Source organism: Sapajus apella, unplaced genomic scaffold (assembly GCF_009761245.1).
Source record: "Sapajus apella isolate SASKATOON/1434 unplaced genomic scaffold, GSC_monkey_1.0 scaffold37, whole genome shotgun sequence".
In the NCBI taxonomy this organism is placed as follows: Eukaryota; Metazoa; Chordata; class Mammalia; order Primates; family Cebidae; genus Sapajus; species Sapajus apella.
The window spans coordinates 21,463,402-21,484,053 of NW_022436977.1; the positions used below are offsets into that span (position 1 = coordinate 21,463,402).

The 20,652-nt window shown below is 43.0% G+C and overlaps 1 protein-coding gene across 7 annotated transcripts in view; it reads left to right on the forward strand.

Moving 5' to 3' along the window:
* Positions 1–19,914, forward strand: part of TP53BP1 (tumor protein p53 binding protein 1) — a 108,879-nt gene extending 88,965 nt beyond the window's left edge. For 6 of the 7 annotated variants that reach the window (XM_032297692.1, XM_032297693.1, XM_032297691.1 and 3 more), the window contains 10 exons: positions 5,146–5,417; positions 6,081–6,230; positions 6,529–6,959; positions 10,832–11,023; positions 11,431–11,646; positions 13,906–14,121; positions 17,465–17,559; positions 18,095–18,294; positions 19,037–19,182; positions 19,558–19,914. In XM_032297692.1, the coding sequence (XP_032153583.1) occupies positions 5,146–5,417; positions 6,081–6,230; positions 6,529–6,959; positions 10,832–11,023; positions 11,431–11,646; positions 13,906–14,121; positions 17,465–17,559; positions 18,095–18,294; positions 19,037–19,182; positions 19,558–19,745 (2,106 nt within the window). In that variant the 3' untranslated portion in view covers positions 19,746–19,914. Of the gene's footprint in view, positions 1–5,145; positions 5,418–6,080; positions 6,231–6,528; positions 6,960–10,831; positions 11,024–11,430; positions 11,647–13,905; positions 14,122–16,693; positions 16,822–17,464; positions 17,560–18,094; positions 18,295–19,036; positions 19,183–19,557 lie in introns of those variants that run through there. The other variant, XM_032297694.1, reaches the window with a different exon arrangement.
* Positions 19,915–20,652: the final 738 nt, after the last annotated feature.

Below are 20,652 nucleotides of genomic sequence, written 5' to 3' on the forward strand. Positions count from 1 at the left end.
CGATGCCCAGCTAATTGTATTTTTGGTAGACATGGGTTTTCACCATGTTGGCCAGGATGGTCTTGATCTCCTAACCTTGTGATCCGCCCACCTTGGCCTTCCAAAGTGCTGTGATTACAGGTGTGAGCCACCGCACCTGGCCTTTTTTTTCTTTTTTTGAGATGGAGTCTTGCTTTGTCACCCAGGCTAGAGTACAATGGTGCAGTCTTAGCTCATTGCAACTTCTGCCTCCTGGGTTCAAGCGATTCTCCTGCCTCAACCTCCTGAGTATCTGGTATTACAGGCACCCGCCATTGCACCTGGCTAATTTTTTTTTTTTTTTTTTTGAGACAGAGTCTTGCTCTGTCACCAGGCTCTGTCACTGCACTAGGCTGGAGTGCAGTGGCGTGATCTTGGCTCACTGCAACCTCTGTCTCCTGGGTTCAAGCAATTCTCCTGCGTCAGCCTCCCAACTAGCTGCGACTACAGGCGCGTGCCACCATGCCCAGCTAATTTTTGTATTTTAGTAGAGACAGGGTTTCGCCATGTTGGCCAGGCTGGTGTCGATCTCTTGACCTTGTGATCTGCCCACCTTGGCTTCCCAAAGTGCTGGGATTACAGGTGTGAGCCACCATGCCCCGCCATTTTTGTATTTTTAGTAGAGATGGGGTTTCACCATATTGGCCAGGCTTGTCCTAAACTCCTGACTTCATGATCCACCCGCCTCACCTCCCAAAGTGTCGGGATTACAGGTATGAGCCACTGCACCTGGCAAGGCACGGATATTCTTCCTTTACCCAGATACTTTACTTTAATTCTGTCTGCTGCCCATGTAGGAGGTTGTACTCAGGGAGAGTTAAACTCTGGTATATAGTATTAAATAGAATGTATAATTGCTGTTATTCAGCAGACTTGTGGCCCTCATGTCAGATAACATTTGAGGTTGGTTTGAGGAATTGTTTGTTGTTTGTTTTACTATACAGAGATTATTCAGATTTCATTGGTTTTATAGGCCCTCATTTGAGAAATTGTTTTTTATTCCTTTTTTTTTTTTTTTTTTTTTTTTTGAGACAGAGTCTTGCTCTGTTGCTCAGTGGCCTAATCTTGGCCTACTGCAACCTCTGTCTCCTGGATTCAAGTGATTGTCCTGCCTTAGCCTCCTCTCAGCTGGGATTATAGGCATATGCCGCCACGCCCAGGTAATTTTTGTATTTGTAGCAGAAATGGGATTTCACCATGTTGGCCAGGCTGGTCTTGAACTCCTGACCTCAAGTGATCTGCCTCGGCCTCCTAAAGTGCTGGGATTACAGGCTTGAGCCACTGTGCCCAGCCTGTTTTTTTTCTTTATTTGTGTATTCCAAATCCCAGAAATATTTTTTTTTAAAATACTGCTTTATTTTCATTTTTAAAATGTTTTAAAAACATTTTTGTTCATGTTATTACTATTTTGGAGACATTATGAAAAGCATTTGCTTTTCATGAAAATTTTTGTAACTTTTATAGTCCATATTAAAGTCTGTGTCTAGCACACTACATTTAGTGTTAAACTTATTACTTTCTTTCTTAAAATGTATTTCTTATTTTTATTTTTATTCATTTTTAATTTATTTATTTTTAATTGTATTTTTTATTTTTATGTTTGGAGATAGGGTCTTGCTCTTTTGCCTGGGCTGGAGTGCAGTGGTGCTGTCACAGCTCACTGTAGCCTTGGCCTCCTGGGCTCAAGGGTGTCTCCCACCTCAGCCTTCTGAGTAGCTGGGACCATAGGTACTCACCACCACACCTGCTAATTTTTGTATTTTTTGTGGAGATGGGGTTTCACTATGTTGCCCAGACTGATCTTGAACTCTTTGGTCAAACAGTCTTCCTATCTTGGCCTTCCAAAGTGATGGGATTACAGTCATGAGTTACCGTGCCAGGCCCATTTAATATTTTATATGGTGCTTTCTAAAGTATATTTCTGGAAACAGCAGGCCTCTTAGATAGTTTGATGGAGGGAAAAGATTCCATGGTCATGAATAAGTTTGAAAAACACCAAATGCTGTCTGTCTTCTGTTGCTATAATGAAACACCTGAGACTGGATAGTTTATAAATAAAAGAAATTTATTTTTTAACAGTGTAGGAGGCTGGGAAGCCCAAGGTCAAGGGGCTACATCTGGTGAGGGCTTTCTGGAGGGGACTCTGAAGAGTCCCGAGGCAACACAGAGTATCACATTGCCAGGAGGCTTACAAAAGAGAACCAAAATAGTTTTTATAACAGACCCACTCTCATGATCACTAATGCACTCCTGTGATAACTCATTAATCCATTAGCTCATAATTCGTAGTTCATGAATGGACTAATCCATTCATGAGGGCAGAGCCCTTATGACTCAGTCACTTCTTAAAGGTCCTACTTCTTGATACTGTTACATTGGGTATTAAGTTTTAACATGTGTTTTGGAGAGGACAGATATTCAAACCATAGCATGCCATTAATCCCTGTCCCCACTAACATGGAAATTCACATATTACCATATTAAAGGTTCCAAGAAGTCCTCTAGTTAGGATACCTATTTTATTCTGTTTAACCCAGCACTTTGCAAACTTATATGATCATTAGCATTTTTTAAAGTAATACCTGTTATTTCCCTATGGAAGATAGTTTGGGAAACACTACCATAATTAAATAAAATAATGATAGTGACTTAATATTTATTGAGCACATACTGTGTACCAGGCATTATTCTAAGCACTTTATTGAATTAACTTATTTAATCCTTACACCTATGATATGAAGTAGATGCAGTTATTATTCTCATTTTGCAGATGTGGAAACAGAAGTATATCAAGTTAAAATAGGCCACTGAGAATGATGACAGAAGTAGGAATGGGGAAGGTAGAGAGGCAATGAAGCTAAGGTGTTCATGCATGAGAGAGGGTGAAACAACTAGGGAAGGGGCGAGGATAGTTTTAAGAAAATGGCAAATAGTGGTTTTGAAGGAGAGGAGGTGGGGAAATAGAAATGATCTGTAAATGGCAGTGGCGAGCAAGGAGGTATCTCATCTCAGAATTCTTGAATGGAGGTTTGGCTGAAAGAAACCAGCGTCTGCTAGAAAGAGCTTTAGGAAATGTGAGATGTACTGGGGATGTCTAGGATTCATTCATTGAAGGAAGAGAAGTGGAGAGAGGATCATAGATTGTTTTGGAACTGTTGAATTTCAGGTGTTTGTGGTAAATCAAAGGGGAAGGCTTTAGTAGAAATTTGTGTGAGCTGAATCATCATTGTATTCTTGGTAGATAGGTAAGGATGAGTGTGGTGAGACTGACCAGGGAAAGTGTGTGAGAATGAGAAAAGGAATAAAATCAGAGTCCTGGGAAATACTGATTTTAAAGGAACATGCAGAGAAGGAGGAACTCAAAGAAGCATAAGTAGAAGTAGACAAAGAGGTAGACTAAAAGAAAGAAAAAACGATTTTATGGATTTTAAAGGGGGAGAGATTTTCGTGAAGAAAGGGATCAGAGATAATTATTTAATCATTTTATAGTGTTATCTAAATGTGTCTGTATGTTTGTCATTATATTCTGTCTCCCCATGGGGATTCTTTTTTTTTTTTTTTTTTTGAGATGGAGTCTTGTCCAGACTGGATTGCAGTGTGGCATGATCTCAGCTCACTGCAAACTCTGCCTCCCAGGTTTACAAGTGATTCTCTTGCCTCAGCCTCTCAAGTAGCTGGGACTACAGGAGTGCACCACCATGCCTGTTTTTTTAAATTTTTTTAGTAGATATGTGGTTTTACCACGATGGCCAGACTGGTCTTGAACTCCTGACCTCAAGTGATCCACTTGCCTCTGCCTCCCAAAGTGCTGGGATTACAGGTGTGAGCCTCTGTGCCTGGCCTCCCAAAAGGGATTCTAAACTCTGTGAGGGAAGGGTCTATCTTATATGTCTCCATATTCTCTCTGGCAATTAACATAATATTGCATGAACATTCTAGACTAGGAAGGTAGATGTGTTATACTCATGCTATAATTTCTCTATGCTGTGTCAATAGTGGATATTGCTGATTGGTCTTAGAATTTTTCCCCACTGAGTCTGGGATTTAGCCTCAGAAGGCTTATTAAAACTGAGCACCAGGCAGCTACTACCAATTCATTAAAGTAAGCATCTGAGATAAAGCCAGTTTGACTTTCTTGTGGTCTGTAGATACTTATAACCTTTTTGGCCTTCATTTTTCCAAATGGTAATACTATTTTAGCCTTTTTTTTTTTTTTTTTTTTTTTTTTTGAGACAGGGTCTGGTACTATTGCCTAGGAGTGCAGTGGCTTGATCACGGCTCACTGCAGCCTTGACTTCCAAGCTCAAGTGATCCTCCCACCTCAGCCTCCCAGTAGCGGGGACTACAGGCACGCACTCCAACACCTGGCTGATATTTTTATTTTTTATAGAGACTGGTTCTCACTGTGTTGCCTGGGGTGGTCTCAAACTCCTGGACTCAAGCAGTCCTTCCGCCTTGGCCTCCCAAAGTGCTGGGATTACAGGCGTGAGCCACCACACTTGACCCCTTTTAGCCTATTTTTGCATATACTTTTCTATTGCCTTGATCAGTTATTGAAAGGTAATGTCAAATAACTGTCAAAACATGTAATGCTGTCCACTGTTAATGAAGTACCTAGAAGGGCTCCTGACCATCATTTTCTCCTCTCACCTTTCTACTGCCCCCCCTCACCTGTCTACTCCCCCCGCCCCCATCTTCTCTCAGATAAGACATTACCTCTGTCTTCTGGGTTAGAATCCTTGCTGGTAGCCAGAGGTTGTGATCTTGGTTGTGAACTTATCTAATAAAAAGATAAACTCTTTCTTACCAATATAGTGCCATCTTTATTTTATATTTTATTGAGATACAATATAGCCCCATTAGAATGAACAATTCTTACCAGAATCACCTGGGGTAGAGAGAAAAAAAGAACAGATCCTAAATGTTCAGTTCAGTGGCTTTTGAAAATTTTATGTAATTGCTACTCAGAACAGATACAGAACATTCCCATTATTCCAGAAAGTCTCCTCCTGATTCTCAACCTTTTTGAATTATAATTTTGTGCCATTTGTAGGATTTTCCAACTATCATATTAGCATTGTGTTATTGTGGCATCTTTTAGCTTCTGTATCTATTTTTTCCTTGCAGGAGACTGAAGAGCCAATTGTAGAGTGTCAGGAGTGTGAAACTGAAGTTTCCCCTTCACAGACTGGGGGCTCCTCAGGTGACCTGGGGGATATCAGCTCCTTCTCCTCCAAGGCATCCAGCTTACACCGCACATCAAGTGGGACAAGTCTCTCAGCTATGCACAGCAGTGGCAGCTCAGGGAGAGGAGCCGGACCACTCAAAGGGAAAACCAGCGGGACAGAACCCGCAGATTTTGCCTTACCCAGCTCCCGAGGAGGCCCAGGAAAACTGAGGTGCAGACAGGGTCTCCAGAGAGAGCCACAGCAGGGGCAGGGTTTGCTGACATTTTAATATCACAGGAAAAGGGGAGTAATGGGAAATCCCCCATCCTCCATTCAAGATAAATCAAGTCCCCCGCCTCACTATGTGTCCCCTTCCTATCTTGGGTTTGCATGGAAGTAGGGTGGAGCCCTGTGGGAGGTAGATTTCATTGGCTAAGAAGCCCCTGAGAAAAGGTAGATAACAGGGGAGGGGACTTCGGGAATGCTGGGCACATGTTTCCACCACAGCCTTTACAAGATTTACTTGGGAGTATAGGAAGTTTGGGATAGTAGCCCCAACTTAATGCGTTCCCTAGCTTTTTGTTACTCTTTGCAGGTGTCCAGAGCCTAAAGTAGAGGAGAAGTCATAGCAAAAACGGGCGTGCTGTTACTGCAGCAGTAGGAAGCTTTGTCAGAGGGAATAGACTTACATGGAGGAGAATGTTCTTTACTTGTTATCCCACACTCCCCATTCCCTGGCTGAGATTTTGGTGGTGGGTGTGTGAACCAGCTTCCTGCTGCCCCAAAGGCTTAGCACGTGTAGGCCTGTCATGTAGTCTAAGGGCCAAGGGGAGACTTTGTGAAGAAAAGATTCAGTAGCAGGTGCTATCAGACTAACTTGTCTTCATTCTCTAGTCCTAGAAAAGGGGTCAGTCAGACAGGGACGCCAGTGTGTGAGGAGGATGGTGATGCAGGCCTTGGCATCAGACAGGGAGGGAAGGCTCCAGTGACACCTCGTGGGCGCGGGCGAAGGGGCCGCCCACCTTCTCGGACCACTGGAACCAGGTACCTGGGTAGTGTGAGATATACTTAGTCTATTACTTGTTCAGAAAAAAAGGGAATAGAGAGAAGAGAGGGGAGTAGAGAGTTTGTGGGGTGTCAGGAGGGAGAAGAGGGGCTCATACTGACTGGGGAGTCATCAGGGATCAGAGTGAGGCCACAGAGAGACCAGGCTTGTGCCTGTGATGGGGTTTTCAAAGAATGGGCTGAAGAGACTGATGGACAAAGGAGTGGGAAAATTCGTAGATAGGTACTTCTGTGTTCTTGTTCTCACTGGCTTCTCCTATCCTTTATCTCTCTATAGAGAAACCGCTGTGCCTGGCCCCATGGGCATAGAGGACATTTCACCTAACTTGTCACCAGATGATAAATCCTTCAGCCGTGTCACACCCCGAGTGCCAGACTCTACCAGACGAACAGACATGGGTGCTGGTGCTTTGCGTCGTAGCGACTCTCCAGAAATTCCTTTCCAGGCTGCTGCTGGCCCTTCTGATGGCTTAGATGCCTCCTCTCCAGGGAACAGCTTTGTAGGGCTCCGTGTTGTAGCCAAGTGGTCCTCCAATGGCTATTTTTACTCTGGGAAGATCACACGAGATGTTGGAGCTGGGAAGTATAAATTGCTCTTTGATGATGGGTACGAGTGTGATGTGTTGGGCAAAGACATTCTCTTATGTGACCCCATCCCGCTGGACACTGAAGTCACAGCCCTCTCGGAGGATGAGTATTTCAGTGCAGGTAATGACAGGCAGAGTTTGTAGAGATTGTTTTGTGCCTTGGGGCAATACTCTGTTAGTAATTATCAAGACATTACTTCGTACTTTTCTGGGGTCCCCAAAGTCAGAAATTTTATTTGTACAAGACTGGTCACTCTTGCCACTGGTTTTTTGGTTTGTTCATTTGTTTTTGATAAACTTATTTTGGAATATTTTAGATGATTTATAGCAAATTTACAAAGTACAGAGTACTGCTAGTACAGAGAGTTCCCGTATACCCCTCGTCCAGTGCTCTCTATTGTTGACATCTGATGTTAGCATGGAACATTTGTCAAAACTAAAAAATCAACCCTGGTTCATTACTGTTAACACAACTTTAGACTTTATTTGGATTTCACTAGCTTTTCCATAATGTCCTTTTTCTCTTCCAGCATCCAGCATTGCATTTAGTCATCACATATCCTTTGGTCTTCTCTGATTTGTGGCAGTATCTCAGTATTTTGTTTTTCATGACCTTGACAATTTTGGGGCATCCTGGGCAGGTATTTTATAGAATTGCCCCTCAGTTCGGGTTTGTCTAATGTTTTCTCATTAGATTGGAGTTACGGGATATTTTAAAAAAAGAGTGCCACAGAGATGGCTTGGTGTGGTAGCTCACGCGTGTACTTCCAGCACTTTGGGAGGCCAAAGCAGGGGGATCACTTGAGGTCAGGAGTTGGAGACCAGCCTGAAACATAGTGAGACCCTGTCTCTCCAGAAAAAAAGGAAGGAGCATAAAGTAGCTGGGCATGGAGGTACACGCCTGTAGTCCTAGCTACTCAGAAGGATGAGGCAGATGGATTGCTTAAGCTCAGGAGTTCAAGGCTGCAGTGAGCTATGATCATGCCACTGTACTCCAGCCTGGACAACAGACTGAGACCCTGTCTCTTAGAAAGATATGCCACAGAGTGAAATGCCCTTCTCATGTTATTATATAAGGACCTGGGAAGGTTTGTGGTGATGATGATATATCGACATGACATCACTGATGCTGTTAATCTTTGTCACTGGTTAAGGTATTTGCCACATTTCTCCACTCTTCTTTTGCGACAGTGTCACTCACTCTGTTGCCCAGGCTACAGTGCAGTGGTGCAATCTCGGCTCACTGCAGCCTCCAGCTTTCCAGTACCTGTGATTCTCCTGCCTCAGCCTCCCAGGTAGCTGGGATTACAGGTGTGCCCCACCACACCTGGATAATTTTGGTATTTTTAGTAGAGATAGGCCTTTGCCATATTGGCAAGGCTGGTCTTGAACTCCTGAGCTCAGGTGATCTACCCGCCTTGGCCTCCCAAAGTGCTGGGATTGCAGGTGTAAGCCACCGTGCCCGGCATTCTCCACTTTAAAGTTAGTGTTTTTCCATGCCCTCTTCTTTTTTAAAACTTAACTACGTGCTTTGATTGGAACCCAGTAGGTGAGTATGGCAGATATATTGAGATACTTTTGTTTAGGGGGAAGTTTTCAGTGCTGTGTCTGCATGCCTGCGTATCTACCACTTATTCTCTGGTTTGAAAAACGGTGCCTTTTCATTTTTGAAGTAGGTAGTATTGGTGATGGTGAGAGGTTTATGTTTGTTGTTACTGCTTCATGTGCTGGTTCTTTGAATGTGTTGTCTCCTTTCTATGAAATAATTTGAAGATACCTATTTGTGTTGAGTTTGTCATTTAAAAACATCCTTCTGTGGACTTTCTGAACATGGATTAGGATATAAGGGGAAAACCTGGCTTTTTTTTTTTTGTTCCAAGACACAGTTTTACTCTGCCTGCCAGGCTAGAGTGCAGTGGCACGATCCCAGTTCACTGCAACCTCTGCCTCCCAGGTTCAAGTGATTCTTCTGCCTCAACCTCCCGAGTAGCTGGGACTACGGATACGCGCCACCATGCCTAGCTAATTTTTTTGTATTTTTAGTAGAGACGGGGTTTCGCCATGTTGGCCAGGCTGGTCTTCAGCTCCCAACCTCAACTTATCTGCCTGCTTCGGCCTCCCAAAGTGCTGAGATTACAGATGTGAGCCACTGCGCCTGGCCAAAAAATGGCTTTCTTTTTCTTTCTTTTTTTTTTTTTTTGAGACAGAGCCTTGCTTGGTTGCGCAGGCTGGAGTGTAATGGTGCAATCTGGGCTCACTGCAACTTCTGCCTCAGGAGTTCAAGTGTTTCTTCTGCCTTAGCCTCCCAAGTAGCTGGGATTACAGGTGCCCACCAGTATGCCTGGCTAATTTTTGTATTTTTAGTAGAGACAGGGTTTCACCATGTTGGTCAGGCTGGTCTTGAACTCCTGACCTCAAGCAATCCACCTGCCTCAGCCTCCTAAAGTGCTGGTATTGCAGGTGTGAGCCACCACGACAGGCCCGAAAAATGGCTTTCTGTTGGAGTCCCTCCAGGCTTTCTTGTATTTGGAATCCTCTGAGTAGTTGCTGTTTGCCCCTTTGTTGATTATTAAATGGGCCACTTCACCTTCTAGTTCTAGCTAACATTGTTAGCTGTATGTGGAATCAGTTAGGAGTAGCACATGGATTTGGGTCTTTTACTGCGACTCATAGTTTGAATGTATCAGATGCATTCATTCTTCTTCCAGGGTAAAGCTACTCTTAGGGGTTCATATTTGCCCTTTTAAAGAGAGAGTTCTGTAACAGGAGTGAACTGTGGCAACAAGGTGTGGGGATTCTATGTCCCATTTCTTGAGGCTGTTTGCTAATGTCAACACTAGACTGCTTCTAGTTCTAGTAGCTCTTCATTAGTATGAAATATTTTGTTGGCCTTGGGCTGCTTTGTGATTTTGAGGGATTCTTTGTGATTTAGTTTTGGTGATAGACATTTAAGCTAGGAGATGAAAAAATAAGGAAAAAGGGAGTGATTCCACAGGCTAGAGAGAGAACCAAGGCTTGCTTTCTCTGTATTCTTTTCCTTGTGTGGGGTAGGCTCTGGGTTTCTTTTAGCTCTTCATTTGAGCACAGGCTAATGGGTGAGAAGAAATTGGACACTTCTGTTTATAGGAATGAAAAAATATTCATAGTAATGCCTTGTTTTTGTATAGTATATGTGTGTGGGGGTGGGGGTATGTATGTGTATCTATAGCTGTAGCATGTGTGTGTGCTTTAAATTGTTTATTCATTGATAGAGAGGAAGAAGTGTTCTTTTTCACAGGATTAGTAATAGGTCTTGACCACGATCACACAGCTTGGTGGCAGCAGAATTAGGCCTAGGCTCAGGTCTCCTGAATTCTAGCTTAGTTTCATTTTATATCCTACATTTTGTTCCTTCTAACATAAAGGCCTTATCGTCAGGTTCTGAATCAGAGCAAGAGCAGGAAAGCAGATAATAGGAAGATTAGGTAGGAGAGGCAGGATCTGTTTTTTTTCTTTTCTTTGCTATCTCTAATTTTGCTACATACACAGACAAAAAACACACATATACCGTCTCTCTTAGAATGATGCCATTTTTCACCTACAGCTTAACTTAAGACTTACAACTCAGCCTCCCAGGGAACCAAGAAGGAAAGGTTTAGAAGTTATAATGGAATTGTTAGGAAACCACATGCCATTTTTACTTCATGGAAATCATTTGAACCACCAGCAAGCCATAATGGCTGTCTTTGGGAAGCTTTATTTTATAACTAAAGGCTACATTCTGTCAAGAAACTTGCCTTGTCCTAATCCCAGTGTAGTAGCTACATATATCTTAAGTGTTGCTATTGTTTGGGATTGACAGCTGAAATTTCTTTAAGTCCTAACTTCAGTCCACTGTTGGATCTCTAAATTCCCTAACTAACTCAGGCCTGCTTTGCAGAACCCTTGTGAGAGGGTGCTAAGGAGCCTAAGACCACAGCAAGCTGCTTTTATGTTTTCTGCCTCCCGCCCCAGGAGTGGTGAAAGGACATAGGAAGGAATCTGGGGAATTGTACTACAGCATTGAAAAAGAAGGCCAAAGAAAGTGGTATAAGCGAATGGCTGTCATTCTGTCCTTGGAGCAAGGAAACAGACTGAGAGAGCAGTATGGGCTTGGCCCCTATGAGGCAGTAACACCTCTCACAAAGGCAGCAGATATCAGCTTAGGTAAGACCTTTGTTTCCTGAACAGCTGTTTTTGGGCTTCTGTTCTGCTTACAGTGGGAGGAGTAATTTCTGGACTGGTCAGTAATGTTTCCCTAACTTATGTTATTCCTATGTGTGGCTTATCAGATGATGATGAGCTGTCATTTTCTAGAGCTACTGCCTTATCTATTTCTTAGTACCACACAGAAAGTCCTTGGAGTTTTGCTGGCCTCCTCAGTTCTTAGGGGACTAAACACATTCATTCATGGCAAAGACTGAAAAAATATGGCCTTAAAAAGAAGCTTCTTGGCCTCATGGGAAGTGGGGGGAAAGAACACTGTGGTGTCTGAATCAGGGTCTGCCCAGCTTCTTGGAGTTCCGGGTCTCATACCATAGAATTTGACCAACCTTTGGCTTATCCTGCCATAGACAATTTGGTGGAAGGGAAGCGGAAACGGCGCAGTAACATCAGCTCCCCAGCCACCCCTACTGCCTCCAGTAGCAGCAGTACAACCCCTACCCGAAAGATCACAGAAAGTCCCCGTGCCTCCATGGGAGCTCTCTCAGGCAAAAGAAAACTTAACACTTCTGAAGAGGAACGGTCCCCTGCCAAGAGAGGTCGCAAGTCTGCCACTGTAAAACCTGGTAAGTGCTCCTTTTTGCCTCATTCTCCATTAAACCATGGCAGAATGCAGGGTCAGCTGGTGGAAAGATGGAGCTTAATATTTGGCAATGGCCCTTCTGTCCTGTTACAAAGTTGGGGTCCTGCCCAAGCCCACAGGTGATATTCAGGGACAGCTGACTGCATACCTCCTCACTCATCCTCTGTAGACTCCAGTGCAGGTAGATAGAAGACTAGAATTAGCTGAGCGTGGTGGTGGGCGCCTGTAATCCCAGCTTCTGGGGAGGCTGAGGCGGGAGAATAACTTGAACCTGGGAGGTAGAGGTTGCGATGAGCTGAGATTGCACCATTGTACTCCAGCCTGGGCAACAAGAGTGAAACTCTGTCTCAAAAAAAAAGGAAGTCCAGGACTTGATCACAACCATTCTTTCACTACTTTGTGGGTTCTAGGAAGGAAAGCAGAAGTATTGAAATTAAAGCAGATTCAAAATAGGTGTAATATCTCTTTGCCTGCACCATCTTCTTCCTGGAAATTCTGCTACCCTCTCTCGTATGCTTGAGCCCTCTAGCTTTCTCAGACTATTGAAAGGTCGTGGCCGGGCGTGGTGGCTCACACCTGTAGTCCCAGCACTTTGGGAGGCCAATGTTGGGGGATCAGTTGAGTTCAGGAGTTCGAGACAAGCCTGACCAATATGGCGAAACCCCATCTCTACTAAAAATACAAAAAAATCAGCTGGGCATGGTGGGGCATGCCTGTAGTCCCAGCTGCTTGGGAGGTTGAGGCAGGAGAATCACTTGAACCTGGGAAGCAGAGGTTGCAGTCAGTTGAGATTATGCCACGGCACTCCATTCCATCCTGGGTGGCAGAGTGAGACTGTCAAAAAAAGAGAAAAAAAGGTCCTATCTCAGTGTGCTCTCCCCTCTCCTCATTATCCCTGAAACAACCCCTTTTCAGTCCCTAGTGTTCAATAATTAAGAAAGGAGTTAATTCCATCTGTTGTTCATTGAGTCCCTACTGTAACTCATGCCCAGCTGCTATGGGGTTCAGGATATTACAAAGGTAAAATCAGTCTGTTCCCTTTTGGAACTTTCTTAGGCTAGAAACCTGATGAAAATCCATTGATGGTTACATTGTCCTGGCACCAGAACTCCTTTTGTTTCCTATGTATTGAATTGTGTCATCGCCTTATCTACTCAACTGCTCCTGTGTTTTGGGGTATTTAAAAACAACAATAACCTTTATTGAATATTTACTGTATGAAGCATGGCGTTAAGTGCTTCACACATAATTACTTCATATATAATCCCTATGAAGTATAGGTGCTAGAATGAGTTTTTCCAGTTGAAGAATCTGAGGCACAGAAAAGCTGGCTAACTTTCCCAAGGTGACAAAGTAAGCCAGTATTCAAACTTTGGTGGTCTTCCCTTCTGTTTCTAGCCTTGTTCATATATAACATATTGCCTCTGAGACTGTTTTCTTGCTACTGGTTTTATTTTAGGGAGGCATGCATGACCTGTCTGTCATCTTAGCCTCCTAATGAACCTACGATTCAGCTTCTCCAGGTCAGGTATCTGTTTTTTTTCCTCAAAGACTTATCGGGGCACTCTTGGCATGGGTGTTCTGGCTGGCTGGGTCACTTACCTACCCAGGTGTTGAAAAACTAAGTCAGTTGAGGCAGGCCGTTTAGATGTGGCACGATCTATGTGTAAAAACACTTTGTTACCAAGTATTCTCTGCACCATTCTGGTAAAGGTCAGCAATGGGGTGGGAGCATCTATCTACAAGGGACATTTCTTGGTAATAAAAAAAGTGTTTTTGTTTTTGTTTTTGTTTTTTTCCAAAGGCTGCCTCAAAATATATCATACCCTGGGGAAATCAGAGCACGGGGCAGAGAAAGTGGGCTGAAGATTTCCAAACATTTTTCTCTCTCACCTACTCTTTCTGTTAGAACCACCTCTTTCTTCAGATGTCCTCAGAAGTATTTGGTGTGGCTGTATGATAAAACTTCGTTAATTTTCATTTATAAAAACACTGTATATACATTATTACAACTGTGTAAAATTTAAATATGTAAATTTATCTGTTGTAAATTTCATCCTAGGTTGTCGGCCATTTAGAATGGTTGGCCATTGGAATGGTCTTTGGTTTCTGGCTCAGATAAGTTCATCAGTACATTGCCTACCCATCAGGTCATACTTGGTGCTGGGGTCTTTTGGTGCTAAGTCTTTTGCTCAGGCAGTGGTGTGTATCCTTTTAGTAACTGTGCCCCTGTCCTTCCCAGGTGCAGTGGGGGCAGGAGAGTTTATGAGCCCCTGTGAGAGTGGAGACAACACTGGTGAACCCTCTGCCCTGGAAGAGCAGAGAGGGCCTTTGCCTCTCAACAAGACCTTGTTTCTGGGCTATGCGTTTCTCCTTACCATGGCCACAACCAGTGACAAGTTGGCCAGCCGCTCCAAACTGCCAGATGGTCCTACAGGAAGCAGTGAAGAAGAGGAGGGTAAGGCCTTGGGAAGCCCTGGGAGCTGTGACACATGCATACTTCTTTCTTTTCTAGTCACTTAAGAGTTGGTGGTCCCCTTGCCATGTGTAGAGGCAAGGCAAGTAGCATCTTGGTCATAGAAATGACTCTATGTGCTGTGATTATAGACTGTTTTCACAAAATTCCTCTCAGTGAGTGGTTCCTGAAAACAATCCTGTGAGGCAGATGAGAGATGGATTTTACCTATTTTATGGATGAGGAAATAGGTTTGGACAGGTTAAATAATTGGTTTCTTTTGTCCACAATAATGACAAACTTGGGACTAGAGCTCTGTCGTTTTAGCCTGTTATAGCCATCCACGTCAGTCAGGTCTGAATGCCCTGCAGTCTTCCCCATTTGTGTTCTGTGGGCATCTGCTAGAGCAAACCCATGTGGAGGGTAAAGTTCATTCTCCTGAGGTCTGAGTGTAAGACTGGGACTATGGGGTGCCTGGTTCCTCAGGGTGATTGCAAAGAAACAGCTCTCTTTAACCTTAAATTAAATCTGTACATTGCATTTATTTCTGTGTTTTTACTTAGTTTTTGAGTGAAAGCTGCAGTGGGGAGAGGTCTGAAAAATGTGTGATATAGGAGAGGGGATGAGGAGATACAAATGTATACACTATAAATAGGTGACTGACAGCAGTATCTAAATGTGTCTGTCAAGGCTAAAGGTCCAGATGGAATGATGTTATACGAGTTAGAGGTCTAATGTCTTGCAAGAGACAATTGAATTAGGCAACATGGTTGTCATAAAATAGTACCACTGGAGATCTGTGACGGTTGGCATTTTGGGTGTGTGGATGACTCTTTCCTAATTAACCAAAACTGTATCTCACCGACTACAGCCACAAGTAGGTATGTACAAGGACACGGAAACAATGATCAGGGCCTTACAATCCAGGTATATGCTACAGGGAAGGTGCATAGAGAGTTGTGAGTAGACAGGCTCTGGTGTGGGAGAGTTGGGCTGTGGAAATGAGTAGATGTGGTGTGGTAGGATTTCCAAGGTTAAGTGTGTGCAACGCCTAGCTTGTCAAACAATCAGATACGCACAGTGGTTATTTGAGGAATTTCCTGGACAGAAATAATCGGGAGTCTTGAGGATTCTGCATAGAGAGGCGTGTCATGGCATTAAAACAGTGGTCATGGGTTGTTTTTTTTCCCCCCCATTTATAATGTTGCTGGACTCTAACCAGGACTTCACAAAGCAGCTCTATAGATGTTTTGTTTGTTGCTTGGTTCAGCATAGTCAAGAAAGCTGACTGGTATTGAGATGTATGCTGTCCAGTTTCATTAAAATCTGTGTGCCTATGTGAGACATAATAAGCTCTACTTGTAAAAATAAAATGAGGCATTTGGACAGTGTTTTTGAAGAAATCTCCAGGTTTCTGGTATAAAGTATGGTTATGGTGAATGTGTCTTTATGTTGGTACCTTCTTCCTTGGACACTGCCCAGCAGTACCAGAATCCTTGATATTTTCAGTGTATCAGAATGCTTAGGGGTTTCTCAATCTCAAGAAGGTGGAAGATACCTAATACTAAAACAATTCTCTGTAGAATTACAGTTTTAAAGAAACTATTTGATGGATGTTACAGATAAGTGAGAATTCTTAGACACCATCTTCATAACAGGAGCTCAGTAAAATATTTAAATCCATCTGATGAGATATATTTATTAATGAGTTTGATACCTAACCTTGTTGAGTGGCTCCACCATAGGAGATGCTTTAGACACAGGGATTGACTCGAGTTGGGTTTATTTAGTACCTTCATACTTGATTTAGATGGTGCGATTAACAGTGTATTCATATTAGCATCTGGCTGGGCAGGGCACTCATACCTCAAAAATGAAGAAACTGGACTACTTGAGAAAAATTAGAGAAACACACTGCCTCGACAGGCTAATACTTCACTAGACAAATGCAAGGAAATATAATTAGGGATTAAAATCTAAACAGATCAGTCCTGAATTAAGCAGACATAAAGTAGAAGTCTTGAGAAAAATACAGGACTGTGAGGGGTGTCAGCAGTGACTCAGCAATAGAATCTTGGTGCTGAAGATTGTGGCATGCTATATTGAGATAGCAAAGGATGCTGTGACAAAGCTGAGAAACAGCCCTGCTGTACCGAGTTTCTTATAACCATTAAGAGTTTCTGTTTTGAGATTTCAATTTGGGAAGAATGTGGAGAATGCTGAATCAAGAAAAGAGCAATAAATGTGAATAGGCTGGCTAGTCAGAACTAAGCAGAGATGTTGAGCCCTGGCATGGGGCCTCAGCACTGCCTGGGCTGCTTCAGCAGGCAAGGAGGGCACTGAAGGGGGAGCTGTCTCTGCAAGGGATCTGCTCTAGTAGGTTTCATCGCTGGGTGGGAAGGGGAGTGGTGCTAGCATTGAACCTTATGCACTGGATTGGGTTGGGTTTTAAAATTTGTGATAAAAATTTCAGTTAATTAGAACTTAATTTCCCAAAACTCCTAATTAACTAAAATCTCTAATGTCTTTTTTCTTTTTTTTTTTTTAATGTGTTATTTATATATGAGAGGAGCAGATGACAAGAAAACAAGCTCAAATTAGATATTTGGTCAAAAGAGGCAATTTCTAATTGCCTAGGGTCATTACAGCTTCAGCCTCATCTCACATATCTTCTACTTCACCCTCAAGACTATAGAGCAGTCATTGATGTTCAGTGTCCTGAGGTACTTCAAGATCATCAAAGGTAGATAGTTTTCAATAAAAAGGTTGAAACAGGATTTTCTAACCTTCACTTAATCAGTTAAAATTTTACAACTATACTTTCATTGAGCATTCTGAGTTTTAGTGTGCAAGGGGGAAAAAAGGCTGATGAAGTGGGAATATGAAAGCTTTATTATAAAAAGTGTTTATCAGCTATTCATTTCCACAGAAGGTAGAAGTAGAGGAAATGGGGTTTAATTTGCAACAGGAAAGATTTAGGATAGATACAATGGGAACTTCCTGATGGTAAGGGTTATTCAAGTTGGAATATGTCACTGTGGGAAATGATTGTGTGCCCATCCCTATGAACAGTCTGGTACAGGAACCATTGATGTTTTTAGGTCTAGGACCTACCTCCAGTCCTCATCTTCCCATTCCCTCCTACTCTTGTCCCTTCTTTCTGCAGCATTGTAAAGGCCTCAAGACAGATCTCTTTCTGACCCATGGGGAAGCCCTTGGCCTGTCTTTGGGGACACACTGCTGTGGATATAGCTGGGGAGTGGAAAGGGGACAATAAGAAGCAGGCATAAGGTAGCAAATAAGAAAACAATCACTCAGTAATTATTTTGTTTTTGTTTTAATATAGAATTTTTAGAAATTCCTCCTTTCAACAAACAGTACACAGAATCCCAGCTTCGAGCAGGAGCTGGCTATATCCTTGAAGATTTCAATGAAGCCCAGGTGAGGAGTTTCTTTGTGTAACCTAACACAGTGGCAATGATAAGAGCCAACTTACTGTATGAGAAGAGGCCTGAGAGCGGTTGGGGGATTTGGATAAAGTAGCCAGAGATTTCAGGAACTGAGACAGTGCCAAAATGTTGTTGCATGAAAAAGATTTTTGTTGTGTGTAGGGAAGAGAAGTTAGGACCTTGGGTTGGTTACTGGCTGTGGTTCTGTTGCTGGGACAAAAGTAGATTGAAATTTGTGTTTAGTGGTGGAAACCCCTATTAGTGTTGCTGATTGTTAGCCTGAAAGGCTGAGTTTATGGGTCTTGGTTGTCCCTTGAGGATTTAGGTCCTCAGAATGCTGCAGGTGAGGCAGTGAGAACGATTGGGCCTTCCCATGAGAAAAGTGGCCTTGGGCAGACAGACTAAATCGCATTTTGCGTAGTAGTTGCAAGTCTTCAGATCTGCTCTTCATGGCTCAATTATGACTGCTACTTAGGAGCTTTCCACGTAAGTCACCACACCCATTGGCTCTGCTGCTTTTCTTCCAGTGTAACACAGCTTACCAGTGTCTTCTAATTGCGGATCAGCACTGTCGAACCCGGAAGTACTTCCTGTGCCTTGCCAGTGGGATTCCTTGTGTGTCTCATGTCTGGGTCCATGATAGTTGCCATGCCAACCAGCTCCAGAACTACCGTAATTATCTGTTGCCAGCTGGGTACAGCCTTGAGGAGCAAAGAATTCTGGACTGGTAGGTATTTGAGAGCCCATCCAGAACTGTATAGACAGGAAGGCAGCAAACTTTGGAGGGAAGGAATATGTGTAGGATAAATCTGAGTAGGTCTGAAATAACTTTAGCATTTTATCTAGTTTATTTTCATAGGTTACATTGGCTAGGAACCTTTTGAAAATGTGTGAAGATTTGTACATAGGCTCAGTATTCTCAACCTGTAAGGTTAGAGAATGAAGTTTTAAGCAGTCATTAAAAATATAGGCTCAGAGCATGATTTGGATTATTCTCAGCCCCAGAACACACAAGGAAATCAGAAAGCCAGGATCACAAAGAATACAGGTCATTCACGGGAAGAAGGAAGAGAAGGGGGACCCTGATACAGGCCTCAGTTTTTTGAGATGAAGTCTTGCTCTGTCACCAAGTTTGGAGTACAGTGATATAGTGACGACTCACTGCAGCCTCAACCTCCCGGGCTCAAGTGATCCTCCTACCTCAGTCCCTCAAGCTGCTGGAACTATAGGCAGTTGCCACCATACCTGGCTAATTTGTTATTTTTTTGTAGAGTTGGGGTCTTGCCATATTGCCTGGGCTGCTCTTGAATTCCTGGGATTACAGACATGAGACACCATGCCTGATGGGACACGTAGTTTTGAGAGCATTCAGATGTACAAGAGTGCATTTGCAGAAAGGCAGTTTGTTGGTATTACTTGTCATGCTAAGGCCCTTTCCGGTTATATAGAGCTATCTCTGTCTTTCACAGGCAACCCCGTGAAAATCCTTTCCAGAATCTGAAGGTACTCTTGGTGTCAGACCAACAGCAGAACTTCCTGGAGCTCTGGTCTGAGATCCTCATGACTGGTGGCGCAGCCTCTGTGAAGCAGCACCATTCAAGTGCCCATAACAAAGGTACATGAAAGAGTGTGTGTGTGTATGTCTTTGTCTTTGTTCCAGGGATTTCCTTAGACCTTTAGGTGTCAGGCCTTGTGGTCCAAGGCTCAGTCCTAATAGGTTGACTGTATCCATGTTTCTAAGAGAAGAAAAGTATCACCTTCAAGAGGGGAGTCAACGTTAAGCCCTGGGTGTATATTGTTAAATATTTTTACAAGGTCAGCACATAGTGATTATAACTCTACTTTTGGTCATGATCAGTAGCAGTGTGTTTGACATAATGGGCTTTGGTTTGTGCAGAGTGGGATGTATTGGCTAGAATCACATCTCTCTTTGTAACAGAGGGCTAAATTGAGTGTCCTTTCCTTGTTCACTTTCCCTTGCTTCTGGCAGATATTGCTTTAGGGGTATTTGATGTGGTGGTGACAGACCCCTCGTGCCCAGCCTCGGTGCTGAAATGTGCCGAAGCATTGCAGCTGCCTGTGGTGTCACAAGAGTGGGTGATCCAGTGCCTCATTGTTGGGGAGAGAATTGGATTCAAGCAGCATCCAAAATATAAACACGATTATGTTTCTCACTAAAGATATTTGGTCTTACTGGTTGTATTCCCTGCTATCGTGGAGATTGTGTTTTAACCAGGTTTTAAATGTGTCTTGTGTGTAACTGGATTCCTTGCATGGATCTTGTATATAGTTTTATTTGCTGAACTTTTATGATAAAATAAATGTTGAATCTCTTTGGTTGTAGTAACTGGGATTTCTTCATCTGTTTCTTTGAGCTTAATCTCAGAACAAATGTCAAGACAAACAGTACTGTCTGAGGTTTTCAATAGGCTTATTCACTTTAGGAGGTCAGCTAGCCAAGGGAATTGAAAAGTTACAGTGAACTTTATTCTGTGGCTTCATTGCCAAAATTTGGTTATTCTAGGTAATGTCTAAAATGCTGTGCTTACAAAATTTAAAATAGGTGATGGCCCAGATTAATTAATAGATGTGCCAAAAGTTGAGTGGAATTGGGCACAGCTTTTGTTTCCTAACAGTAAAAAAAAAGATCTCATTCTCTTTCTCTCTTTATAGCTGAGATCACTAAGAGCTGATCTGTGGGTATTCCCCCCACTCTTAGAGCTAAAGGGAGAACAACAGCACCAACTGCCATGAAAGGACAGTGACCATAAGCTGGATGGTGTGACCTTCCGTAAGATAAACATGAGAAGCACAAGTGAGAACGCTTGGAAATGTTAAAAGTGCTAGTCAGAGGCCCAGTATTATTGTTGTCACAATGGCTGGAAGCTATTCCTTCCCTTCCTCTAGCATCATCCCTGTTTATGTCTTCTCATTCTTTTCTAAAGCAGGGGTCAACAAGTTTTTTTTCTGTAAAGGGCCAAAGAGTAAATATTTCAGGCCTTGTGGACCATTTGATTCATCACAACTACTCCCCTTTGCTGTGAGAGCGTGAAAGCAACTATAGACAATGAATTAACAAATGGGC